The sequence below is a fragment of the Penicillium angulare genome (assembly GCF_028827245.1).
Source record: "Penicillium angulare strain IBT 27051 chromosome Unknown utg000008l_segment0_segment0, whole genome shotgun sequence".
In the NCBI taxonomy this organism is placed as follows: domain Eukaryota; kingdom Fungi; phylum Ascomycota; class Eurotiomycetes; order Eurotiales; family Aspergillaceae; genus Penicillium; species Penicillium angulare.
In genome coordinates this window covers 788,076-813,701 of record NW_026623167.1, presented here as the reverse complement: position 1 = coordinate 813,701, position 25,626 = coordinate 788,076, and the positions used below count along the sequence as shown (strand labels likewise).

At 47.5% G+C, this 25,626-nt stretch overlaps 12 protein-coding genes across 12 annotated transcripts; 8 read left to right on the top strand and 4 right to left on the bottom strand.

Moving 5' to 3' along the window:
• Nucleotides 1-256: 256 nt before the first annotated feature.
• Nucleotides 257-1,430, top strand: N7478_011025 (protein transporter YIF1; the record flags this gene model as incomplete). The annotated part of the gene is made up of 3 exons (XM_056927239.1): nucleotides 257-547; nucleotides 610-1,170; nucleotides 1,230-1,430. 3 exons carry the CDS (start codon nucleotides 257-259, stop codon nucleotides 1,428-1,430), a joined length of 1,053 nt encoding a protein of 350 aa, XP_056774287.1.
• Nucleotides 1,431-2,674: 1,244 nt separating this feature from the next.
• N7478_011024 (60S ribosomal protein eL14) lies at nucleotides 2,675-3,451 on the top strand (the record flags this gene model as incomplete). The annotated part of the gene is given in 4 exon segments (XM_056927238.1): nucleotides 2,675-2,800; nucleotides 2,887-3,003; nucleotides 3,017-3,280; nucleotides 3,395-3,451. The coding sequence occupies 4 exon segments, from the start codon at nucleotides 2,675-2,677 to the stop codon at nucleotides 3,449-3,451; spliced, it is 564 nt and encodes a 187-aa protein (XP_056774286.1).
• Nucleotides 3,452-4,233: 782 nt separating this feature from the next.
• On the top strand, nucleotides 4,234-5,050 carry N7478_011023 (nascent polypeptide-associated complex subunit alpha; the record flags this gene model as incomplete). The annotated part of the gene is made up of 3 exons (XM_056927237.1): nucleotides 4,234-4,455; nucleotides 4,587-4,645; nucleotides 4,714-5,050. 3 exons carry the CDS (start codon nucleotides 4,234-4,236, stop codon nucleotides 5,048-5,050), a joined length of 618 nt encoding a protein of 205 aa, XP_056774285.1.
• Nucleotides 5,051-5,460: 410 nt separating this feature from the next.
• N7478_011022 (F1F0 ATP synthase subunit d) lies at nucleotides 5,461-6,206 on the top strand (the record flags this gene model as incomplete). Its single annotated transcript, XM_056927236.1, has 4 exons — nucleotides 5,461-5,469; nucleotides 5,561-5,956; nucleotides 6,022-6,108; nucleotides 6,177-6,206. 4 exons carry the CDS (start codon nucleotides 5,461-5,463, stop codon nucleotides 6,204-6,206), a joined length of 522 nt encoding a protein of 173 aa, XP_056774284.1.
• A 1,050-nt stretch (nucleotides 6,207-7,256) lies between these two features.
• N7478_011021 (uncharacterized protein) lies at nucleotides 7,257-8,411 on the top strand (the record flags this gene model as incomplete). Its single annotated transcript, XM_056927235.1, has 1 exon — nucleotides 7,257-8,411. One exon carries the CDS (start codon nucleotides 7,257-7,259, stop codon nucleotides 8,409-8,411), a length of 1,155 nt encoding a protein of 384 aa, XP_056774283.1.
• A 382-nt stretch (nucleotides 8,412-8,793) lies between these two features.
• N7478_011020 (uncharacterized protein) lies at nucleotides 8,794-9,067 on the bottom strand (the record flags this gene model as incomplete). Its single annotated transcript, XM_056927234.1, has 2 exons — nucleotides 8,794-8,967; nucleotides 9,047-9,067. 2 exons carry the CDS (start codon nucleotides 9,065-9,067, stop codon nucleotides 8,794-8,796), a joined length of 195 nt encoding a protein of 64 aa, XP_056774282.1.
• A 1,664-nt stretch (nucleotides 9,068-10,731) lies between these two features.
• N7478_011019 (uncharacterized protein) lies at nucleotides 10,732-11,645 on the top strand (the record flags this gene model as incomplete). The annotated part of the gene is made up of 3 exons (XM_056927233.1): nucleotides 10,732-11,153; nucleotides 11,380-11,497; nucleotides 11,571-11,645. The coding sequence occupies 3 exons, from the start codon at nucleotides 10,732-10,734 to the stop codon at nucleotides 11,643-11,645; spliced, it is 615 nt and encodes a 204-aa protein (XP_056774281.1).
• A 1,595-nt stretch (nucleotides 11,646-13,240) lies between these two features.
• Nucleotides 13,241-15,079, bottom strand: N7478_011018 (uncharacterized protein; the record flags this gene model as incomplete). The annotated part of the gene is made up of 2 exons (XM_056927232.1): nucleotides 13,241-14,544; nucleotides 14,596-15,079. The coding sequence occupies 2 exons, from the start codon at nucleotides 15,077-15,079 to the stop codon at nucleotides 13,241-13,243; spliced, it is 1,788 nt and encodes a 595-aa protein (XP_056774280.1).
• Nucleotides 15,080-15,826: 747 nt separating this feature from the next.
• Nucleotides 15,827-17,029, bottom strand: N7478_011017 (endonuclease III domain-containing protein; the record flags this gene model as incomplete). Its single annotated transcript, XM_056927231.1, has 1 exon — nucleotides 15,827-17,029. The coding sequence occupies one exon, from the start codon at nucleotides 17,027-17,029 to the stop codon at nucleotides 15,827-15,829; it is 1,203 nt and encodes a 400-aa protein (XP_056774279.1).
• Nucleotides 17,030-18,130: 1,101 nt separating this feature from the next.
• N7478_011016 (amidophosphoribosyltransferase) lies at nucleotides 18,131-20,005 on the bottom strand (the record flags this gene model as incomplete). Its single annotated transcript, XM_056927230.1, has 3 exons — nucleotides 18,131-19,308; nucleotides 19,376-19,828; nucleotides 19,921-20,005. The coding sequence occupies 3 exons, from the start codon at nucleotides 20,003-20,005 to the stop codon at nucleotides 18,131-18,133; spliced, it is 1,716 nt and encodes a 571-aa protein (XP_056774278.1).
• Nucleotides 20,006-21,210: 1,205 nt separating this feature from the next.
• Nucleotides 21,211-23,006, top strand: N7478_011015 (DNA cytosine methyltransferase; the record flags this gene model as incomplete). The annotated part of the gene is made up of 2 exons (XM_056927229.1): nucleotides 21,211-22,517; nucleotides 22,586-23,006. The coding sequence occupies 2 exons, from the start codon at nucleotides 21,211-21,213 to the stop codon at nucleotides 23,004-23,006; spliced, it is 1,728 nt and encodes a 575-aa protein (XP_056774277.1).
• Nucleotides 23,007-23,658: 652 nt separating this feature from the next.
• Nucleotides 23,659-25,521, top strand: N7478_011014 (putative 2-methylcitrate dehydratase; the record flags this gene model as incomplete). The annotated part of the gene is made up of 4 exons (XM_056927228.1): nucleotides 23,659-23,919; nucleotides 24,015-24,792; nucleotides 24,851-25,035; nucleotides 25,090-25,521. The coding sequence occupies 4 exons, from the start codon at nucleotides 23,659-23,661 to the stop codon at nucleotides 25,519-25,521; spliced, it is 1,656 nt and encodes a 551-aa protein (XP_056774276.1).
• Between the last annotated feature and the right edge of the window lie 105 nt (nucleotides 25,522-25,626).

Below are 25,626 nucleotides of genomic sequence, written 5' to 3'. Positions count from 1 at the left end.
GGGGTATATTGCATGGAAAAAGGTGGATAAACGAAGTGGAAGTTGGTGGTGGCGGCTCGGGCAAAAGCGATGGTCGAGCTCGGAGACACAGCGGGATCTTCAGCCACGTATAAACACTTCCACCTCTCATCTACTTACACAACACCCTCACACGCTGCCACCCACCCCCAACTCTCCCGCCTTTCCACAGAGCATCCAGGCCCTCAAACAATCTGGTGCTTTCCTTTCTGCTACTCCCTGTCTCATCAGGAACATAATGTATCGGGGCTCCTTCGCACCACCGCCCGCGCAGTCGCCGCCTCTTCATCACCCCGTCCCGCAGCATGTGTCGACTGTCCCAATGATGCGCTCACCACCCCCACCTTCTCAACAGACTCCAAATGCCGGGTATGGTGGCAATCCATACCAGCCCTCACCCGCACAAGGTGGAAGTGGAAACTATGGCACCCCCGGCTTTGGTGGGTTTATAAACGACCCCACAGCTCAGATGGGATTCCAGGTCGGTAAGACTGCGATGATGGCGGGTCAGGAATATATGGAACAGAACGTAAGAAATCACCTCAAGGTCAAACATGCTATTCATGAAAGTCTCTTAACGATCATCTACAGTTCAATCGTTATGTCTCCATACCCGCCCTGAAGCACTATTTCAACGTTTCCAACTCCTACGTGCTCAGCAAAATCGCCCTCGTCCTCTTTCCCTGGCGTCACAAGCCATGGTCCCGCCAGCAGGCTCGCATGCCAGCTACTGCAGGTCCAAATGGGCAGATCGTTCAGCAGCAATACTCCTCTATGTTCCTACCCCCGCGGGATGACCTCAACTCGCCCGATATGTACATCCCCGTCATGGCGCTGGTCACATATATCCTGTTGTCGGTGCTCCTAGCTGGATTCAGAGGAAACTTCCACCCGGAGCTTCTGGGATCAATTACTACGACAGCCATTGCAGTCATCCTTTTCGAGATTCTGTGCTTGAAAATGGCCATGTATATCCTGACCATCAACAATGATTCGCAGCTACTGGACCTGGTGGCGTACTCGGGATACAAGTTCGTGGGCATTATTATGACCTTGGTTGCATCGGAGATTCTCACCCCAGGCCGAGGAACTGGTGGCTGGGTCGGCTGGACTGTCTTTATTTACACCTTTTCTGCGAATGCTTTCTTCTTGGTAAGCTGGGTCGTCTCATCCGCCTAAAGAAACACCAGTGCTAATCTTATACACAACAGCTCCGCTCATTGAAATACGTCTTGCTTCCGGAATCGACTGATACCAACCTGCAAAATGGTGCTAAGTACACTGTGGCTCGTTCCCAGCGCAACCGTCGCACGCAGTTCTTGTTCGTCTACTCGTACGTCATCCAGTTTGTCTTCATGTGGATTCTCAGCCGTGAAGGCCCCTCGGCGCTGGCATCTAATGCCAGCTCTTGATGATGAGACGATGAAAGTCGCGAAGGCACTGCATGCATTTTGGGTATAGATGGGGACGGAGGTGAAGGATGGCTTGAAGTAGGACCTCGAGGTGGAAGGCAGATCAGCAATACTGGCGTCTTTTGGGTTTTATACTGCACGGCCCGCCTTCAATAGTCACGATATAGTACGACTTATTGTAATCAAAATTATCTACATGTTCACAATTACATGATATTCCAAGGATTTTAGAAGGATTACGAGTAGAAGAGGGATATTGATATGAGAGAATGTAAGATAGAATTATATTGCATGAGCTAAGCTGAGATTCAAATGTTGATTGATTTATCTGGAAAAGATCCTATAAAAAGTCAGAAGCAGGTCCAACTAAAGCATGAAGTAAAACTTTGCAGTGCTTGTGTATGGTTCTCAGAGATCTTGGTAGTTATGGTAATATCATTGCCAGAGGCATCAATTACTATCTAGGCGTGATAAAGTTTATAATCATCGAACCGGGGGAGGGGAAGTGATTGAAATCAAAGGAGAAAGAAAAGATAGTGGAACGTACCCAAAGGAGATCAACGGTGATCGAGATGCAAATCGAGGAAATCGATGGCAAAAAGCTAGAAGTTCTTTGGAGCAGTTAGCAAAGATGCACCAGTAATGCAATGATAAAAGCAACAATATTTTTTGGTAAACCAGGTATCAGAATATGTAAGAAATTAAATATCATCCAGCAATGCTGTATTGAGAACTCCGGCGAGAGCCTCACAGACATCGGGTCAATCGCAAATTACAGCATCATATGAGGGTTGAGGAACATGAAAGCGCAGCAGTAAAGAGGAGTAAAACATACCATTAGTACGTCCTGTGACGAGTAGGACAAGGTTAGTGTCGATGCGAGTCATCATTGATGTTCTGCAAGCTTTGAAAGCACCATTTTGCTCATGCAGGTAGAACTTAAGGATCAACAAAGACTTTTCGCGCAAAAAAAATGAAGAAAAGCTACCCGGCGGATTATCTATATTTCCGAATCACCGGGGTCGCTGACATAAGCCAACCCTAGGCCAGCCACGAGTGGCCCGCTAAGCGAGAAATGTGTGGGCACATCCGAAATTCGCAGAGTGAACTTGGACAATCCGACTTTCTTCGACAACAACCCTCCGACTCATCCAAACCCGTCGACCGTGAGTGTCATTGCGATTTGATAAAAATAACAACGAGGACAATCGCTGAATTTGTGTTTCATCCAGACAGCCTTCGCCATGGCCGATATCGATGTCAAGCTCGCTGCGTGGAAGCTGGTTGAGGTTGGCCGCCTCGTCCTGATCCGCTCCGGCCCCTTCGCTGGCAAGCTCGCTGCCATCGTTGAGATTGTCGACCACCGCCGTGTATGTGAAATCCAAGAAAAGAATCCGCATTTCCCAGTTGTTCGAAATCCCCGAGAAGTCCGCGAATTTGCTTTTATGGAGTCAAGAAAGAGGAGGAGGCAAAAGGAGACATGGAGAAGGATAGACCCATCAAAGGAGCAGGACACTTGGAGAGGACGACGACAGAAACAACAGCCGCTCTTTGGGATAATTTATTGACAGTTGTACGATTTATAGGTGTTGGTTGACGGTCCCTCCGGTGAGGAGCAGAAGATCGTGCCCCGTCACGTCCTTCCCCTCGCTCACGCCACTCTCACCCACTTCACCATCCCTCAGCTTCCCCGTGCTGCCGGTACCGGCCCCGTCAAGAAGCTCTGGGCCAAGAACGAGATCGATGGCAAGTGGGCCAAGTCCAACTTCGCTCAGAAGACCGACCGTACTGAGCGACGGAAGAACCTGACCGACTTCGAGCGCTTCAAGGTCCTGCGTCTCCGCAAGCAGGTACGTTTACACTACACCCATGACTGGATCAGGGGATGCGACTATGAAGAACCATGACCCAATCCCGGTCGCATAATTCCACTCAAGCGATACATACTAACTGTGTTTAAATAGGCCCGCTACGAGGTCCAGAAGTCCTACGCCAAGGTCCGGGCTGCCACCAAGGCATAAATGTTTTCACGACGGTTTGGTGCATAGGATGAAGGAGGTGTCCTGGGACGGGTTTCCATAGCTGGCATAACTTCCAGCAAAATCGCTGTATGCATTAATCATCTACAGCAAAAATGATTCAAAATCCTTGATATCCCGGCAAGGCCCCTTGTCTCATTGTTCTGAGTTCTAGGCCATCTGCTGGCTCTTTTTTTTTTCTATAGAATCGGGATTCTTTCCTGAGCTGAAAAAAGAATCAAGGAAAGCAAATTCGTGTAGAACAAAATCCCGTTGTATTCATGCATTAAAAAAATCTAATAAACATAAAAAAACCAATCTATATCTCCTTACCGAAATTCATATAGTGTTTAATGCCGGCAATGACGTTCGTTGCGATCGGAAGTATGCGCTATCTGGCGTCGCATATAGTATAGGGCAATGTGTGGGAGTCCGGGGTGGGCGCAACCGCCTCGCTAACGATTTTCGGTCAATCTTGCCGCACAGCTCACGGCTTCTTCGACTTCACGACTCATCAAAATCCACCCTATCCTCCCACCGCTTCATATCTGTACTCCAGGTGCGTTAAACAGCTGAATAACCCGTTTATTCGGATTCCCACAGCCAAAAATCGTCATTTTTGACCCGTTGTGCGATTCGTGGGGCGTTTGCTCGGCTCCTCCCACTATACGCCCGCCCTCCCACTTCCCACCACTTCAAGCCCACTCTCGCCTTCAGATTGAGCTCTTCAACCATCTCTAACCTCTTCAATTCCGATTTTACAGATCCCTACACACATATTCACAATGGCCGACCCCCGTGTTGAAGAGCTTGCCGATGACGAGGTCCCCCAGAACGTCGACGCTGGCAGCGACTCCGACTCTGAAGCTGAGCCCACCGGCATCCCCGCCGGTGCCTCTGTCACCATCCACTCTCGTAACGAGAAGAAGGCTCGCAAGGCTATCGCTAAGCTCGGCCTGAAGCACGTTCCCGGCATCACTCGTGTCACCCTCCGCCGCCCCAAGAACGTATGTCTGCCCGCCATTCTTCAAATTGTGATGAGGAGGGAAAGCTTTGCCATGACTATTGCATCGATGATGAATGGCTAGAAAATTCCCAGGGGGCTTCATGAAAAAAAACTAATCAAAAATCTCTATAGATCCTCTTCGTTGTCAACCAGCCCGATGTCTACCGTTCCCCCAACACCAACACCTGGATGTATGTGTTTGCCCAGTCCCTTCTTTACCATGCGTTTGCAAGAAATTCAACACTAACGTCAAGTTTAGCATCTTCGGTGAGGCCAAGATTGAGGACCTGAACGCCCAGGCTCAGGCTTCCGCCGCCCAGCAGCTCGCTGCCGCCGAGGCCGCTGGTGAGCACGCCGGTCACGACCATGACCACGACCACGAGCACTCTCACGGTGTTGACCTGAGCGGTGAGACCCCCGCTGTCGAGGCCAAGGACGAGGAGGATGATGGTGAGCCCGTTGACGAGTCTGGCCTTGAGTCTAAGGATATCGACTTGGTTATGGCCCAGGCCAGCGTTTCCCGCAAGAAGGCCGTCAAGGCTCTGCGGGAGAATGACAACGATATTGTCAACTCCATCATGGCTCTCAGCATATGATCACCTTCTGTTTGCGTGAATGAGTCGCGGTTATCTTGAGTGGCTTGGGTTTTGCGACCGAACAGGTTATCTGTCTTGGTTTGTCTTAGTGTATACAATTCGACCCGAAAAAAAGAATTGAACCAATCCAATGTAATCTCAAAAAGGAACTTCTTCTCATACATCTGCACTGTAAATTCTCGATTGATTTCTCTTGTAATTACCAATTTTCTATTCAATAAATAGCCCATGTTGATCTAATAGTGGTGTCATGTATAGAGCAGAGTGGCCGATGCTCGGATGTCGGATGGTCACGTGATTTCCATATCCAAACCTTTCCGAGTCAAACTCGCCTGTCCGGTACCTCCCTGCACATCGAACTCCCCCCCCTCTTCTCTCCACCTCACCACCCCATCTTCCTTCTCGTCACAATGGCAGCTGTACGTCTTAGTTTCCGCTGTACAGCGCAGCACAATCCCCACCCAGTCGCCAGGAAACAGCCTCCGCTAACCCCCTTACCCGAATAAACAGCGCAGCGCCGCTCTCAAGGTCGACTGGACCAAGGTCTCCTCCTCCCTCGGTCTGCGCGGCCAGACCGCCGCCTCCCTGCAGGCTTTCAAGAAGCGCAACGATGACGCCCGCCGCAAGGTCCAGATCCTGTCCGAGCAGCCCCAGGCCGTTGACTTCGCCCACTACCGCAAGACCCTCAAGAACCAGGCTATCGTTGACGAGATCGAGAACCACTTCAAGAACTTCAAGCCCGCTTCCTACGACATCTCCCGCCAGCTGAAGGCCATTGACGCTTTCGAGGCCCAGGCCGTCCAGAACGCCGAGCAGACCAAGGGCAAGGTTGAGGCTGAGCTGGTCAACCTCCAGAAGACCCTGGAGAACATCGAGACTGCCCGTCCCTTCGACGAGCTCACTGTCGTACGTTTGCAAAATGGTATATATGTGGTTATTGGATATGAATGCTTATTGCTTTCTGTGTTTAGGACGAGGTTGCCTCCGCCCAGCCCGAGATCGACGAGAAGACCGCCTCCCTTGTCTCCAAGGGCAAGTGGATGCCACCTGGTTACAAGGTATGTTGCATCTTTCAATTTCGTTTTAGCGGCATCTCGGGAATACTAAAGAATCTTTCACTTTGTAGGAGCGTTTCGGCGATCTGTCTGCCGTCTAAATGTTGGATTTCAAGTTCCAATTTACCTTTTATTCCCCGCTTCATCTCACTGCACGATGTATTTGTTAGGTGTCAAGCATTATGGTCTTTTCGCCCGGGTACGACTAGATTCCCATCCATGGCATGGTGCGATGGGGCGGCTGGGATGTGTATAGAAACAGTTCAATTCAGATGGTTTCTGCGTTCTCGTGAACAGAGGCATTTTCTTTTGTCGTTTTCAACTCTTTTCATGGAGACATGGGGCATTCGTAGGATTGAGTAGCTTGGGGAAACGAGGATTTGAATGAGCTTTCCAAAGTCGTAATTTTGCCCAAGTTTTTTTTCTTTTTGGAGAATATATGGTCGGGTATATATAAACACGCTGATATTTGAAGCATGAGAGGATTCCCAGGTTGCGGACGGATATATGACCTATCGTCTGGCCCACTCCTATGCACTAGTCTATCATGACCAGGACAAATCTCTCTGCCACGTGCCTATAGTACCTAAGTGCTTTAATCCAAAGTCCACAGTATTGTACAACCTGAAGTTTTCTCGTTTCTAAATTCTAGTCCCCCACCATTATATTTATGGATACTCGTCTGTCAACGCCGCTCAGGTAGAAACCCGGGGTATTACTCGACTTACATGAACCTCGTATTTCACCTGCCCAAGGCCAGTTTTGAATCCTGCAATCACGTCTGGCCCCAACTTAGGTCTTTGCAAGTCCCAGCCATCCACTTGGGAGAATACTTGCAACATAGCAGCCCGATGCCAAGACCTGTCAATCTACATGCTAACCAACCCACTTGACCCCTCCCCCTCCTGCAGCTATGGCTCTAAACCTTCAAACATATTTATTCCCGCCCAAGCTCCAAAAACAGTTCAACAGAAACCGAGGCAGCTTTGATGATTGCGCAAGCTGTCACCCTTATTAAATATCCATCTAAACATTCAATATCTATATCAGCTCCATGATATTCGCTTCAAGAGCTGTGCACCCATGACAAACAAATCATTCAATTACCTACGCAGACATAATCCGAGCCTGAACATCCAAGCCCATCACAAATGGCTCAGCTCAAAAAACCCCCTCAGCTCTCGCGCCTAGAGTCCCTCCCAGTAGAGATTCTCCAAACAATATTCCTCTACAGTCTTGAAATCAACCTCCCACGAGCCTCATTCAGCATCAGCGGCGCCCTCTCAAATCCACTCCTCTACACATGGCTCACTCGCCTAGCATTCAGTTCTCTAAACCAAAGCTCGCGCCACGGCTTCTTCACCCCGGAGTTTCTACCCCCACCACTTAATATAGGGGATGTCACCTGGGACCAACGACAACATCTTCAAACCGTACTCCTAACATGTCGCTGGTGTACACTTGAATTTATGCGAAAATGCCAACGCGAATATGTCGAACATGCTATAAAGCAGAAATGCGCAGATCTTGTTTTCTCTCCCCAAGACAAGGCAATACTCGAGAATCTAGAACCTCATTTCGCAGAGCTCAAATACTGTGATCATGCGGAGAAAGGTCGTCGAGGAAAAGGAGATCTGGTTATTCCAGCTACACGTCAAAAACCTGAAAATCACGATGAAAATGATAAGACGCAAAAACAACCAAGTTCAAATTCCACTTCCGATAAACCTGAACATCAAGATCAACCTCCGTCACGATCAAGTTCGCGAAGTTCTGATCACAAGGTAGCCATATGGTTCCATTTCGGCGCTGTGCAGATCCGTGAACAAAACGAGGTATATTTCGAGAAAGACCTATTTCGGTTTCCGTGCTCTATCCCCGTCTGCCCGGGGCGAATACCTGATAAACTTCTTCGAGAGCCGTGGTCAGAATCTCAGTTCGAGTTTCTGGATCTTCTGTCAGGAGACTTTTATCTAGATGAAGATGATTATATGGCCGAGCGCTCGGATGAGATAACGAGCATGTTGATTCGCACTCGGCAAGATTTGGCGTTTGAACGGTTGATGTCTATGTCGTTTCGAGCTGCGAATTGTCGGATTCGGACTCCGTGGCGGTTGAAATCAGATCATCTTAAGCTTATTATTGAGTGCTCGCACCTTTATTATGGTCGGGAGCCGGGGACGGGGCCAGATCCGTTCGGTATCTCAGACTCATTTGCTGTGGCTGCTTTGGAGTATCAGAGGAACAAGGGGGTTACTTTGCCATGGGATGGGGAGAAGGAGCTGTTGAAGCTTATATTGCGGTGAATGAGATGGTGAGCGAGTATATGAAGCTGAATGGTGGAGCAGTGTATGAACATGGAGCATCATCTCTGCGCTCATTGGCGAAGTGACATTCTTCTCGTGTATACAGTAATTATACCTATACCTATACTGCATCGTCTAGATATTAGATATCACTACATGTCTTTTCAAAAGGTTACAAATAAAGATGAGTATACTGATTCATTCATCATAAAGAAGATTCATTGAGAATAACCACGTGACGCCTGGGTATGAGAAAAGGAAAAGAATCAAGGAAAAATAAAAAGTACAAGCGCCGAATCCAAACACTTCTTTCCATCAGAAGAAAGTCGTAACTCGTAGTCACGGGGTGGTCGAATTGTGTTCGTTTCGTTTGATCACCCCGTTATACGACAGCTCTGCGCCGACGTCTTCTTCCTCCACAGCCCTGGCAAGTCAAGCAGCCGACAATAATATCGAAGACGGCAACGACACCATCAATGATGGCACGGAGGATGGCACCGATTCCGCCGACAATGGCCATGAGGACGGAGCCGATAGCACGGAAGACACCCGTTATCTAAAGAAAGAATATATTAGTACCCAGTTCTTGAAGCTTCGAAAGATCATGAGAAAAGTAAAAGGTAAGGGTGACATACACAAGACACGACGGCACCCATGTTGAAAAATTTCACTCAGTGTAGAACCTGGATAGGTAAAGGAGTTTGCGTAGGTTGAGAACTCGGTTTTGGTTTTGATGTAAGAGGTTTTGAGCCAGAGGCAGTAGTGTGAATAGATGTATCGGTAAAGGGACGCATTATGAAGAGAAGGTAGGCAGGCGGAAGATATTTATTTATAATGTTTGCAGGAATGGAGAAAGATAAAAGTACCTGACGCAACAGGTTTGTCCCGATGACAGCAGGCTGCAAGTCTTCAATGCAACTGGTACAAGTACCTCGTTGAGATACGTAAGAGTGGCTGAAAGAGGAGAATGATAGACACTGGAACCACAAGTTTGATACGAGGAATGTTAAAGTATGATAAGTAGGTAGGTAGGGCTGACGTCGTTATTTTAGCTTGTGGCGTTTCTTTTTTTAAAGCTGTGATCGTGATGGGTGATTGTGAATGGAAGAAAATTATTCTGCAATTTTAATTACCAAGGAAAGGATTTAGGAAGGATGATCAGGAGGAAACTAAGACACGATCTGCTGTTGGTGACAGGTTATCGGTTGGATTTAAGCCTATTCCGTCATATTGATGCTGGCAAGGTTGGTTTCCTTGATTTCGAGACGACCCGACAACTATTGGTACCTTGTTGCCCCTTGTGTGGTCGCTGTGGCCTATGTGTGGCGTTTATGGTGCATGAACCTGGTCATTGCAGATAAAAGATTCCTCGAGGGTTCCTTAATTGTTCCTGTTGATATAAATTCATCTCTGCTTGTTTGGCAGGTGCCTTAATATCAATGACATCATGACATCATGACATTGAAGTCTATTTCCTGTTTTGGAAGGCGCGAGTGGGGTAGATCGGGAATATCACGTGGACAGGGCTGCCCTCAAGGCATTAAGTAAGCCACTATTTACGCGGCTAGATTTCCGCCAATCACAGACCAGTCTGAATACATAGGGCATTTTGTATACCTCGGATGTCCCTACGACGTTGGCCATGCATCGAAGCTTTAGTAAGTCATGCAAAGTTTGAAAAGCATTTCTACCTATTATTAGAAGCTACAAACCTATCATCCAAACGCTTCAAATGTAGGACCCTCCTGACAATGATAATGTTTTTCTTCACTCAGCAAAGGCGCTCAAATAACCCCAAAATAGCCTTTGAATTTGTTGAAAAAGTCGGCAACAAAACATGCGACAAAGATTCTCAAGAATGAAAAATTCTAGCGTTAATGATGTCTCGGGAAGGTACCTATCCTGACAGTGCGTTTCAAAGAAAGGTTGATTTCCGTCGCTTTGTTTGACTTCGCTCACGCCAATATCTTTGATTTTGTAGTTGAACAATGATCGAGTATATCCTGGCGACCTTTGGGACATGTAGCAATTTGCGGACTGACGCAGGCGTATGGATAATTTGTGAATAGTATGTGCGCGGGGAAAAGGGAGTATCGAAAAATGTATGAAACCCGGTTGAGTTATCGCAGTTAGCTCCATGCGCATCGTGTTGGCTGAAATAAGCACATGTAAGCTACATTATACCAGCATGATGGCCAAGCAATTAGATAAAAAGTCTTCCGGATACAGTTCAAAATCAAAGAATACCCCAATGCAAAGATTGGGGTTTGCTGTAGGTAAGCTTCGCCCAAAGTCGCGGAAGAGCAAAAAAAAAACAAGGATGGAAGCAATGGAAGCCCAACGCGCCAGAGATCAAGGGAGAGCACTAGAGGCGAAAGAACATACTCTCCAAAAAAGCCTTGATTCAAACGAAAGGAAGACTGAAAGTATAGAGAATGTACTTTTCACGGCAGACGATGGAATCGTGGCCAATGAAGAGCGAGAATCACAAGACTCTAAAGGGAAGAGTAGAGCAGATGACAACTCAAGTCTACCAGCTGCGTGGGATGAATACGATCGTGAGGACGTTAACCTCGACTCCCTGGATCTCGGCATGGCACATCAGGTGGACCGGGACTTCACCCTTACCCGGGAATTAGGATCGAGGAATCCACGTTGGAATAATAAGAAGGCAGCCCCATTGACAGACCCCAACGAACGACCCAAAGGCTGGACTACTGATGAGCCCGATTTGGATCCTCGGTAAATGATACTTCTTAATTAATATTTGACAGGACTGATACGAGTATAGTGACATTGATGGGCAGAATTCTAGATGTAAAGAGAGAATTGTAGCAAACATTGTCCCCAGTGTATTTTGGCAGAGGCTTCGAGAATAGACCACAGCAAAAGAAAGAGAGACGTATGTATCTCCCGTATATCCTTTGAGCAGGTGGGAAGAGCTAAAATGAAATTGGTATTGAAATAGAGCTCTCCAAGAACGCTACCCAGACGTTTCAAAAGACGTTAGAGTTCGACTCAACGACCTCGAAAGCATTGCAAATGATATTGAGAATCTAAAAGATGAAGTTTTGGTGTTAGATAGTGTAAGCCCTGCTAGACATAGAAAAAAGACACAATTGCCAAATATCAGAGCTGTTATCAATGCGTATTCTAAAGGCCAACTTGGATGGGACCCGAGGCTGGTTACCTATTGGTCTCAAGGAAAGCAACTTTGTGAGCCGAGACGCTTAACTGGGACGAATTTGAAGCAATTTATGAGAAGTACAATGGTCATGAAAGCTTTTGGGTTGACGGGGCATGTACTTGTGACTTAAGACTGAATTAGGAGCATATAACCAACTGACCACAAATATGAGATAGGCTACTGTCCCAGGACCGACGAGAATGCTATCATCTTTTCAAATAACGGCCAACATGTACTATGGAATGGTTTATGTAGGTTTTGAAGAAGTGATCCTCGTTTGCATTTCTTTTACTGTACCCTCTTTCTTCTTCCTTCTGCTCTTTCGTTTCTTTGATTCTCGATCTCACTACTTATTGCTCTTGTTTAGAGGCGGCAGAGCTAAAAGCTTAATTCCCTTTAGTATAAAATTGGAGTTCGGATCCCTGGCGTCAATTGGTGGGAAGAACTTGAATTCCTTCACGACACCGGTGCTTCAAAGATGTCAATATATGAGGGTGACTTTAAAACAATAATGGGGCCTCACAAATCACCAGCTCCCCCTTCTATTAGGACTGAAACCGTCATTCTTAGCGGCAATAATCACCTTTCTCGAGAAATAGTTGAATTAGAAGTTAGCATATGGGACCGGGGCCCTAATAAGAATCTAGTTGCTTCGTGGCAGATAATCGAAGCCGTTGTGGTGCCAGAAAACTATGACACCTCGCTGAGTCTCACGAAATGCAGACTAGATGGCGCATGGGTGAGGCATTTGCTGTACTGGACTCATGCCCCGGATGGCAAACTCGGCACATATCTATCGACTGATCAGGATAGCCTGATTCGAGATGTGCCATAAATTGACCCGTAAAACATGAATCTGAGGCTAATGATTAAATAGAAGCCCAGTGAGACTCCCTGGGCCTGATTTTCGCAATTCCACTAGAGGTTGACCTAGATCTAATAGTACAACCACTGGCACGGTAGCATGTGATCCCAAGGTGGCAGATAATGTGGTCATACCGCGTGTCACGCCTTCCAGTTAGCCCTTCTAAAACCAGGGGGGTGATCGATGACTCGGTTATATGGAAGAGTGGCAATTGAATCAATTTAGTTTATTTGTTGATCAGTTATACAGTTTGGAGTTATTTTTCTTAATTCAAATTGAGACAGTTTTTATCGTTCGCTTTCTGGAAAACTAATGGCTGGGCTTCGTGTTTTTTTCTTACTAAAATATCCTGGCACATGATAGCTATGAGTCACAGGCCACTATAACCGCATAGCAATATCCAAGTGGTTTTGAATTATTGGTGATGGATTTTAGAAGGCCGTTGTAGTTCTACTAGATTGTATTTGCATTCCGAGTGTACGTAGGTCAGATAGCTCTTCCTTGAATAGAGTTGTTGGCAGCACTGTATCCTCAAAGACTGACAAGTATTAATAGAAAGGGTGTGAATTTCAGAATAATTCAAAATTGATATGGTCATTTCATATTCATAAGTTGCAAGGTCCCAAATTTCAAGCATCATGCCCCCCATTCTCGACACATGAGATACGCAACGAAATAACTATACTTCCAGTAATTTTTTTTCATCTACCAACTTCGCAAAAGAACCTTTGCTCAGATCCACGATCTGAATCTCAAATTGATGTACAAGACAGGTAATCAGTTAGGAGTAAGCTTCAGTCCATCCGCCAAGCCCGTAACGATTTCATAAAAGGCCCAAGCACCCGGGTCAGGTAGTTCCTGACTCGAGTCCTCCCCAACATATGTTGCACGACCAAACTTTGCTTTCAGGTATCTGGTAGCCTCTGCTTTCTTTCCAGCGACCTCAACAGCGGAGTAAAAGCTCTGCGTTTTTGAAAACGCATCGGCGAAGGGAATCAACACATCCATGACGGTCCTGTCACCTTCACGCGCACCGGTGTGAGATTTCAAAGATGTTACAGCGGAGTCGAGGGCAGTGGCATAAAACTCTGGAGATTCAGGGCTGATATTGCCATTTGATACATTGCTCTTCAGGGCTGTGGATAGTGCTGATAGGAGAACACCGAAAATTGCACCGAGGGTTCCGCCCATGTCGTCAACTGCCTGCAGAATAGAGCGAATAGTCTCAATCACATCGCCGGATGATGTACATCCTGCGTCGACTTTTTTAAGGAGTGATTCGGCGAGACTCTTGACGGCTTCACCGCAGTCTCCGTCGCCCATGACCATATCCCATTCTGTCAACTTTGGCTCTGCTTCGATGACACGTTCGCACGCGGCGACTAGAGCGTTTCGAAGTAAAGAGCAGTCGAATGCAAGTTTGGGGGACGCGAGAGTCTCCCCATTTGTTATGTTGGAATCACCGTATGCGACTCTCTTTTGGGTTGTGCAAGGACGTGTTGTGTTGATCCAGGATACGGCGGTGGTGGTGCTGTCGAATTGGCGGATAAGTGTAGCGACAGATTCATTGACCTGCTTAGCTGCAGCAGTGAGATTGCAAAGAGAGATTGAGAAACCAGGGGCATTGAGGGATGTTTCGAAGGCACCGGAGATTGCTCTGCAAGGCTTAATGTTCCATTGTGACTCGAGCTGAATTTGGATTTCATCGGTTAAAGCACCTAGTTCGAGGACAGAGAGACCGCCATAGTTGTTAACTAGTAGACCGATCTCATCGCCCTTTCCAAATTTCGCAAAAGATCTCTCAGTATCCGATGCATCGCACAGAAGCTTGAGGCATCTCTCGATTATCTCTTCGACTGATGGTGCTGGCGAAACGTGAAGTTGACCAGGTTCATTGTGGATACCAGCGCCGATAACAACAACATTGTCGGGGACTGATGACTGCTGCTGTCTTCCAGGGACGTGACAATGATCAAGTGCCGAAGCAATAGTGACGGTGTTTCCATTGACAGCTTGTCCAAGCGCAAGACACTGATCAAACGAGTATCCTTCCGCGGCTGCTGCGCCGATGATTTTCATTGCTATGGGGAATTAGTCAAACTTCTTGAATTAGGAATGAGAAAATTACATACTGAAAACATGACCAGGGAGGCCGCGTCTGCCCATGTGACTGTTCTTGCTTCGTCCAATTGAGACATCGTCGGTTGCATGTAAGATAGCAATGTTCTCAACTAGGCCCTCGGCCTTAGCTCGCTCTGCAGCCAGGCCGAAATGAAGACGATCACCAGTATAATTTGTGATTAGCAGGATGATCCCCTTCTTCGAAGGAGCCATCCGAATAGCGGTCAAGATCTGCTTCGCACTTGGTGAGGCAAAGATATCACCGCACGCAACAGCTGAACAAAGACCATCACCAACATAACCACTCCATGCTGGTTCATGTCCCGAACCACCTCCGCTGATAACGCTGACCTTTGAATCGTCGTGATAAGCATTGGCAATTACCCTTTCAGCAAAGTTGAGGCGTAAATGATCATTGGCAGAGACCAGAGCTCTCAACGCCCTTGGCACCAACGAGTTGGCACTTGTAGAAGGAAAATAGTGTTTATCGGACATTTTGGCATGGAATTGAAATTGAAATTCAAAAATTTGTCACGCAAATATGTGCGAGATCCCATCAATTGAAATAGTTCCTCCCACCTCCTTAATCGCTCGGATCGTGGTCGTGGTAATGGATCCATCTGTATGGGTTCTCCTAGATTGGCAATCCCGTCACTCACCCCAGAGAAATGAATTAGATATTCATCGTGAAAGTGTACGGAATTCTCCACTGCTTTCCATTGTCTCGCGGAGTCCTATCGTCACGCGTGCCGTTTTCAGCGCGAATTGGCTGGCTTGCCTATCAGGCGTGACCCGTTTATGATGCTGATTGCCCCACAAAAACCTTTTGTAGCTCCTCGTATCGAGGCATCGCATACTCTAATTCAACTGGACTCAACGTACTGCTCATGCTGGTTTCTAGACTTTCGCCTTACTCTCCACTGTTTACTCGGTACGAGACACGGTTGAATTTTGCTTCTCGTTGTGGGAATGGGAGGTACACATATAGCAAAACTGCATTGGATCAATTTGATAAATACTTATGTTGGTCTTGCAATGTATAGACAGTTGCTTAGCCGAACGCCATAACGCGTATTGGATGGATGATAAAGAAACGAAGCATGAAAAACGTGAATGATTTCCTTCCAGATAAAGCACGCTATGTGTCGTTTCAGTCATGCCGGTCAAAAAGGTTAGAACTCCAGATTGTAATCAATGCAAATAAAGCAAGCTCTGTCATCGTGACTTCAATCCAACTCCAGCTTAGTCCGAAAGTACATCAAGAACCGTATCCGACTGTTCAGTAAAATCCGAATAACCATCGACTTCAGTGTCGACTTCAACATCAATCTTAACCTCTCCATTCTTCTCCCCAGAAACAACCTTCCGTTTCTTAGCCACAACAGTAGACCGAGGCCGAGTCTTCCTCTTCTTAGTTGGCTGCTTGGTTCCCTTCTCCTTTCCACCCTTGCGCTTCCCAGTTCTCTTAACAAGATGATCAATTGCACATCCCTTTTCCCAGCCAGCACTAGTCTCGCCGGTTATCGCGCGACACCGTGGACACGTTCTTCCATGGCGAATAAATAGTTGGTGTAGCGAGTATTTCAGCTCATCGGGGATTCGCACCTCAAGATGTTTAAATGCCATGATCTCGCTTGTTGTCTTCTGTGGAATCCAACCAAGCCATTTGCATAAACGGAAAATGTGCGTGTCAACTGCGAAGCAAGGACGCTGGAGACAAAACAGAATGACACAAGCTGCTGTCTTAGGTCCAATTCCGGGATACTTGGTCAGTTCAGCCATGGCCTCTTCCGTACTGGCGTGGTGGAGATGGTTTAATGAAAGGACGTTTTGATCTGTACAAGCAATTTCATACTCCTTGTCTTCTTCTTTCTTGACAGTACTCATTTCCGAGACAGTTGATGAGGAGGCAGTGGGCAGATTGAAAAGAAGAGCCTTGCGACGTTCCTGATTCTCTGCATAAACAAGGTCTAGAATCGCTTTGAGATTTCTGCTCTTATTATTTGCCAACCCGCCGGTCTTGATTGCTTCAAAGACATCTTTCAGCGATGCCTGCCGTACAGCATCCCAGTTTACGCTTCCTTTTCCAATTCCCTCTTCTAGGATTCCAAAGCGCTGCACGAGCCCGTTGAAGGCGCGGGAAGAGTTTCCGCTTGTAGTTGCTGCGCTGAGAAGAGTTCGGATAAGTGCATCCAGTACAGAGGGAACTTCCCCGCAGCCTGTGACTGTCAAGGATGGTGCGGGGATGACTTTCGGTGCGAAAATTTCACCATGGACTCCTGAGAGGAGGTTTTTGATACTTTCACACTCCTTGGGTGTCGGATGCTTCCACTGGGGGAATGGAGAGATGCCGGGAGTTAGATGGTAGTTTCGGGCTTTCTTTGTTGGAGATCCAGGCGCATTCCTTGCTGTAGATTGAGTGATATCTTCTCCAGTGTGGTCCATGGTGACGCTGGGAATATCAGGTTCTGAGTTGAAAGTGAATCTGCTCGGGATGACGTCAAATCTAGGAGTCTGGAGCCAGGGATTCAGATGGCTTACTTTCTTCAGAAGATTCTCTGGATCAGATCGATATGGGGATCGGAGGCTGGGGATGGTAAATGGAAGATTGAGAACGGTGTGGTGTAGATGGTAAAGAAGAGATGAAGGTTCCAAGGTTTATGAGATGGGTTGAGCTTCTCACGGCGGGGGTGGGATGTACGTTGATGAGAGTACTATGAGCGCCAGAAATTTCGACAAGGTTTCCGGATTTTTGGAATGTTGAATGCGCTTTAATTGGATATACTGGTATATACATATTAAGTCTTCAAATGTACTTTTACATTTGAACTCAATGGATCGTCAGTGATCTGCGTACTATGTTTCTAGTTAGTAGAGCGCATCAGAGGAAGAAAGATTATATGCCGACCGTATGTAATGGAAGATTTGGGAAATTTCAAGCGGCTACCATTCCGGTCACAGGAAAAACCCCCCATTCTGATTTTATAGATGGAAAAACAACTGGGAAGACAATTGGAAAGGTAACTGGAAAGAAAATTAGAAAGACAACTTGAATAATTAATGTAAATATGAATAGGAAAATATCTTTTATAAATATATTATTATATACTAGTCATCTTGTTTCAAAAGAAAAAAAAGAGTATATCTTCAAGATAGTGGGTTTGAAACTTAGTTCCAAGGTTTGTGATATCTAGGTCCTGACATCTGGAGGCCCCTAGGGATACCAGGGAGTCTGGGACAGCGATAATAATTTGCGAAACTCTATTCCATTGGTAAGAAGTATAGTTTTTATTCAAAATGGTATCTCTATCTGGCATCACAAGATCGACAACTATATAGTCCAGATCCTAAGACATGCATCGCGTCACAGCACTTTTCTCGTCACATAAAATGGGTTGATACCCCCGTCCAAGGTATGCCCAATGATAAAAATTCAACACCCAAGACTCCACATGCAAATCCAACCCAGTGGCTCTAGAAAAGAAAAAAAGAAAAGAAAAAGAAAGTATAGAAAAGAAGAAGAAGAAATGTTTATATCGTAATCAATCATGGGTGGTCGGCAATGTTGTGAATGCTGATATCCATCCGGTCATCCACCTTAGGGTGCTCTTCCGACCTAGCCTTGCTCTGTTGCTCAGCTTCATCAGCAGGGATGATCTGGCCATTGGTGTCCATGGCAACTCCCTTCGCGGCAATCTGGTAGTCGGTTGTACTGGCAAAGCCATGCGCAACGGCTTCCTTAGCCTTATCAAGAGCCTTGATCTTACGTCCCTCACCACGGACTTCTTCAAGATGATCGAAGTATCCTTGTGAGACGGGTGTAACGTAGCTACCGCAGAACACACCAACCTCGAAGTTGGTAGGCTCTGTCTGGCCATTCTCAATGGCGACCTCGGCACAGGCACCCTTCAGATCATCCAGGGTCTGGAAGACGACCTTCTCAGCACCAATGTGCTTGGCGATACTGTCTGTGTCGCGGTTATGCGCGACAAGCTCTTGAGGAGAAGCAAGATCGATACCGTAGATGTGAGCGTGGGTGATCTCAGGAGCACAACTGGCCAGGTAGACCTTCTTAGCACCAGCTTCACGGGCCATGCTGACAATCTCGCGACTTGTTGTTCCGCGAACGATACTATCGTCTACAAGGAGGACGTTTCGGTCCTTAAACTCTGCCTTCATGGCATTGAGCTTGCGGCGAACACCCTTCTGACGAGTTTTTTGTTCAGGCATGATGAAGGTACGGAAGACGTAGCGGTTCTTCACGAAGCCGTGGCAGTATGGCTTGTTAAGGTATTGAGCGACGTGTGAAGCGGAGGTAGTTGATGTTTCGGGGATGGGGATAACAACGTCAATCTCCTTGACGATTTCGGGACCCAGGACGTCGAGAATACGGGCTCCGAGACGGTCACCCATGCGCTGGCGAGAGCGGTATACGCTGATGCCGTCCATGACGGAGTCGGGACGGGCAAAGTAGACGTACTCGAAGATGTCGGGGGCGTAGTCCTTCTTAGGTGCTACTTGGCAGAAGACTGGCTCGCCGCCCTTTTGGATGATGACAGCTTCACCGGGTTGGATGTCACGGTGGTTGCTGAAACCAAGCTGGTCCAGGGCAACGGACTCAGAGGCCATCATATAATCGGTGCCTTCGCCATCTAGGGAGGCACGGGAACCCAGGACAAGAGGACGGATACCGTATGAGTCACGGAAACCAAGGATACCGAATCCTAATAGGCATTTCGTCAGTAAGGGAGTCATCGACGTAGATCAGAAAGGAGGGAAAGAAAGACTTACCAGCTAGCAAAGCAGTACAGGCCCAACCACCTTCACAGCGCTTATACATACGGCTCAAAGAAGCAAAGAGATCTTCCTTGTTAACACGAGCCTTCTTCGTCTCGCTCAGCTCATCAGCGAAGATATTCAGCATCAGCTCACTGTCACTATCAGTGTTGATATGACGGTGCGCCTCCAGATCAAGATACTTCTTAAGCTCAGGAGCATTGATCAAGTTTCCATTATGAGCAAAGCAGATACCATACGGCGAGTTCACGTAGAAAGGCTGCGCCTCGGCATTCGCACTACTACCAGCAGTGGGGTACCGCAGGTGTCCGATACCCATTGAGCCAGGCAGATTGGCAACCTTTGCACCATCCTGGAAGACCTTAGCGGCCATACCATTGGCCTTAAGCTGATAGATTCTTCCACCATGGGCACAGGTAGCGATACCAGCAGCATCTTGTCCACGGTCTATGTTGAAGAAACAGACTTTAGCCTTTGTCCCTTATCCAAATCCAAATCCAAATTTTATTCAAATCCAGCCGGGGTCACGTAGGACTCACGTTGGAGGAGGTACAGGGCCTCGTGGAGGTCCACTGCCGCGGCAGCGGAGGGGTTTGCCAGGATCAGACCGATAATTCCACACATGATGACGTTTGGGGTTGTAAGGTTTCCTGATATGCGATCGGGACTGGTTAGCAGGAATATTCATATGCAAGCTTTTTGAGGCATATCGCGGGGTTATTTTTTTTTCTCAAGTCAGTTCAGGATGTTTCTCCGCAACCATAAGCTAGGAAGTCTAACATCTATAAAAAAAATCCAAATTCATCATTGAGAGTGGTGGGGTAAATGAATATATGCAGTGATTGGGATTATAACTCACCAGAACCAGATTGAGAAGGTTATAGGGCACAATGGTCAACAGGGACCCCCAGGAACGCGAAGACAAGAGGGGAAAGAAAAGAGAAATTCTTTCCAGCGTTCTTGTCCCGCCAAAATTGTGGTCAGCGTCTCCACACTTTTTTTTTTCTCTGCGTTATTACACGCCGACGCCGGCCCGAGCTGCTGAGTCATCGACCAAAGTTAGGCAGCCCCGCGGCTGGGATTTGATTGGTTGAAGAGTGGAGTATACAGTGGGAGGAACATCAACTTGGAGATATATGGAAGATGAAACTGAACAATGCACAATTCTGTGATTTCCGATCATAAGACCTGTTAGAAGAGTTTATCTATAGTTCTTATTGTCTTTAAACCCTAATATAGCTTCACAAAGAGAGAAGAAAGATGGAACTCCACCTGAATGATCCTCATGGCTTGACCATGGCTATACCCTTTGTTTCTGCTTTGGATGTCTATTGCTTTGATCAGAGATATCTCAAAGTTCAACACCAAATCTCAGCACCACGCCGGAATAATCCGATCTTCTTCCTCCGATTCTCTCTCTCTCTCTCTCTCTCTCTCAAAAAGAATCATCTCATCCCCGGCATCAACCTCACCTTTTCCATGCTGCCTACCAAAGACTTTCTGTTTCTTCATCTTTTATCCAAAACCATTCTTCCTCATATTTTATTTGAACCTTTTCAAACTCAATGAAAATGGCTCAAAGCACTTCAGCTCTTACACACAATGCAGGTCTACACAGTCGTGGAGTCGCCAAAGTGATCAAACGTCGCCTTCCCTGTTCAGCACCATCCTGGGTAACAAAGTTGCAACTAATTGACTTGACGGAGGAAGACATGGAGATCAGGGCCACCATCGAAAGAGGTCCTTCGTATAACCTATTGCCATGGCCGGGAACGAATATCAATTTGCCAACCTCGCTATGCTCATCTTTCAGAGATTCACAAAAGTCAATGTCCTCATCTCTCACCGAGCCCATCCCAGAAGAGACCCAACTCGACATAATCGACTTAACCAACGATATATCCGATGATGAACTGGCCGACTCCTCACTGGATGATTTGACAGAGTGTTTCGAAAGTACTCAGCCGGGCGACATTTATGGGGAACACAGTCGATTTACCCCGACTTCGACTGATACTTCGCAGGAAGGGGACAGCGACCTTGAGGTCGATCGGAATAGCCTTCACTACATGCCTGGTCAATCCGTTGAGCTGAACGATGGGGATTATTTTTACATCGAGCGAGCTAAGCAAGAAATGGGTTCGCAGGTTTTCTATGGCCGTCATCTGACAGCAGCACTGAAGATAGACGACCATGTCGGCATACCCAAAGTTTTTGGAGAGCTCATATGGATGGCTAGTGAGAAGAACCGCATCTCTATCGACGAAATAAAGGAGGTTCGCCCCGTTCGATTTACAAACGACCGTCCACAGTGGACTGATCGTGCAGAATTCGTGTGTCGTTTGAAGCTCACCATCTCGTCTCGGAGGATTATTCTTAACCCTATTAACCCTCGAAGCAAACAAAGAATCCCAGAAAGCAACAGAGAGTACGCAATTGAGTATCTCACATTTGAAGAGGTACGAGACACATTTTTTCGTGCACGAACCAGCAAAGAGTTGAGAGATGACTGGCGTGGACATGGTCAAACAATTCCATTCGGGGCGAAGGAGTCATCAGCTCAGTCTACCCCCATGTCAATCGATTTGGACAACCCAGCTCCCGAGCCCCTAGATCTTGATGGCATTCGAAATCGCAAGTATACATTTGGCGATTCATACTGTGGTGCTGGTGGTGCATCCTGTGGTGCTCAGCTAGCCGGCCTGGAAATGACTTGGGCTGTGGACAAAGACTTCCAGGCAATCTCCACGTACCGTGCAAACTTTCCTAATTCTCTGGCGGAGCATTCCGAGTTCAACCACTTTATGACAAATAATCCGGAAGATGTTCGAGTCGATGTTTGTCATACCTCGCCCCCTTGTCAGCCTTTCTCACCGGCTCATACAGTTAATAACGAAGAGCGAGATGAGATGAACTCGGCTTGCATATTTACATCTCGGAACTTAATTGATAAGGTCCGTCCTCGAATTTTGACTATGGAAGAGACATTCGGACTGAAGGGACGCCACGGGATCACTCTGCACAGAATTATCTTGGACTTTGTCGAAATTGGCTATTCTGTTCGCTGGGCGGTGGTGAATTGTGTGAACTATGGCGTTCCACAAATGCGACGGCGATTGATTATTATAGCGGCAGGGTAAGTCTTCAATCATTTCCCAGTATCAACTCCGAGCTTGACTGCTAACATTACATTTGTGGAAATAGACCAGGCGAGAAGCTTCCCACTTTACCCACGCCAACACACGGCCCCCCAGGATCTCTTCTGCGTCCGTTTGAAACGATTGGAGGCGCCATCGATGATATCCCCGATGATGCCCTAGATCATGATCCAGCGAAATTTCTGGAGAGAAGCCGAAACGCGCACCGGGAAGAATACCCCGCCGACCGCCCAGCGCATACCCTGACCTGCAGCGGCGGTGCTGGAAATTATCATCCATCCGGCAAGCGTTCATTCACCATTCGGGAAGCAGCTTGTATTCAAACATTTCCGATGAATTTTGAGTTTTGTGGTAGCAGGAGACGCCTGCAGATCGGGAATGCAGTCCCTCCACGGTTTGCGAAGGCTATTTATCGAGAGGTGTGTCGGTCATTGAGAGAGACTGATGAGAAGGAATTGACAGAATGAGGGACTTGTGTTAGTTGTGGTAATTGCATGGTTTGCATAGTTGAGAAAGAACGGTACATGTGATGGGCCGAGCTCACGGCCCGAGGAATACAGGATCTGGCGTTATGGACAGTTTTTGCTACTTCTGGCGTAGTTTGGAGGTGATCTACTTTTGGATCATGCTCCATTGATCTTCATTCCGATTTTCGCATCCTGCAAGTTGCCGGACAAGCTTGCAGCTTTGATCTCTTCGGTGTTTTGCATCCGATCTTCGGCGTTGCATTTGATCTTGTTAGAATGAGCGTTGTTTACCACTTCAATGGCGGAGTATATGCAGTTCTCAAATCACGAATTTAATTCCAATTTAACTCATGAAGCCATATTTTAGATCATAGTCCCGGCTGAAAATTGTATGTTAAAAGTGTAGTGTAAGTGTGTATGTATTCAGTGCTAACCGACACTAACCGGTGCCTCGGCAAGGATGAAGTCAGCTTGAACTCACCCTTTCCCTTTCCCTTTCCCTTTCTATTGCCCCAACCTTCTCTCCACATTCCCCATTCCCCTTAACTAGCTTTAGGTTTAATTGGGTTTCTTTTTAATCCCCCCTCCTCCCACTTCAATTGGACTTTGCCTCTTGCATTCTTGACTTCAATTGCTCTCTGTCAAGATAATCATGTCCCTTCCAGCCATTAGACGGTTGACCCACTCGTCTCCCCGCACTTTGGCCCGCATCCCCATCTCCAGACTTCATTTCGCTTCTCCTTCTCCCATCACCTCCTTTCCACGCGTCGCTACTTCTTCTGCTCCTAAATTCTCAACTATGGCTGCTCGTCAATCAGCTGCGCCGGCTGCTCCGGCAGACAAGGCCTATGATCCTGAGATCCAGGATATGGCCAAGTACATCCACGAGTACAAGGTGGATTCCGACCTGGCTGTAAGTTCCTTTCTTTCTTTATTTAATTTTTTTGCCATTCTCCTCGAAATACCCAAATAAATAGGGAGTTGACTAATTCTGGTTCCAATATTTAGTTCGACACTGCCCGCCTGGTTTTCCTCGATACCCTCGGCTGCGGTCTTGAGGCCCTGAAATTCAAAGAGTGTGCAAAGCTCCTCGGCCCCACCGTAGAAGGGACGGTCGTTCCCCACGGAAGCCGTGTTCCCGGTACCCCATACCAGCTGGACCCCATCAACGGCGCCTTCAACATTGGTGCTATGATCCGTTGGTTGGATTACAATGACTGCTGGCTCGCTGCTGAATGGGGTCACCCCTCCGATAACCTGGGTGGTATTCTGGCTGTGGCTGACTGGATCTCCCGCACCAACCGCGCGGGCGGCAATCTGGGCAATGGCAAGATTCTGACTATCCGCGATGTTCTGGAGGCTATGATCAAGGCCCATGAAATCCAGGGTGTTTTGGCTCTGGAGAACTCCTACAACAAGGTTGGCCTTGACCACGTTGTTTTGGTTAAGGTTGCAACCACCGCTGTTGTCTCGAAGATGCTCGGTCTTACCGAGAAGCAGACTGCCGATGCTATCACACAGGCTTGGGTTGATGGCCAGTCTCTGCGTACTTACCGTCACTCTCCTAATACCATGTCGCGTAAGTCGTGGGCTGCCGGTGATGCTTGCCAGCGTGCCGTGAACCTTGTTCTCAAGGTGCAGAAGGGTGAGGGTGGTTTGCACACTGTGCTTTCTGCTCCTACTTGGGGTTTCTACGATGTCTTGTTCAAGGGCAAGAAGTTCGAGTTCCAGCGCCCTTACGGCAGCTACGTTATGGAGAATGTTCTCTTCAAGGTTTCCTACCCAGGTAGGTTCTCGAATATAACGGGCCACAAAATCCAAGATCCTGTACTGACTATCTACAGCTGAGTTCCACTCCCAGACCGCCATTGAGTGTGCCCAGGCCATCAACAAGAAGCTCGCCGATATGGGCAAGAGTGCCAAGGACATCAAGGAGATCACCAACCGCACACACGAGGCCTGTATCCGTATCATCGACAAGCAGTTCAAGGCCATGGACAACTTCGCCGACCGCGACCACTGCGTCCAGGTATGAACCTACAACACTCCAAAATCCACCTGATCCCTATCTAACAATTCACAGTACATGGTCGCTACCATGCTTGTCTTCAACCGTCTGACCGCCACCGACTACGCCGACGGCTCCGAAGCCGCCACTTCTCCTCTCCTGGAGGACCTCCGCAAGCGCATCCGCTGTGTGGAGGATGAGCAGTTCACCAAGGACTACCACAACCCCTCCAAGCGTACCATCCCTAACGCTCTGACCGTTACCCTGCACGACGGCACCGTCCTCGAGGAGGTTGTCGTTGAGGCTCCTCTCGGACACCGTCTGCGTCGCGAGGAGGCCAAGCCCGAGATTCTGGCTAAGTACAAGCGTCACCTCCAGGCGCACTTTGACCAGTCTCGCATCGATGAGCTGCTCAAGGTGGGCTGGGACCGCCAGGCGCTTGAGAACTACGAGGTTGACAAATATGTTGACCTCTATGTTAAGGATAAGATGGTTGCTTCTGCCTAGATTACGGGGTGTGATTAAATATGTGTTATGAACATGTGCTTTGTTTATCTATATTTTAAAATTCTCGAATAGATCGTGATTTTCTTCTGAATTGCTTCCAAGGTC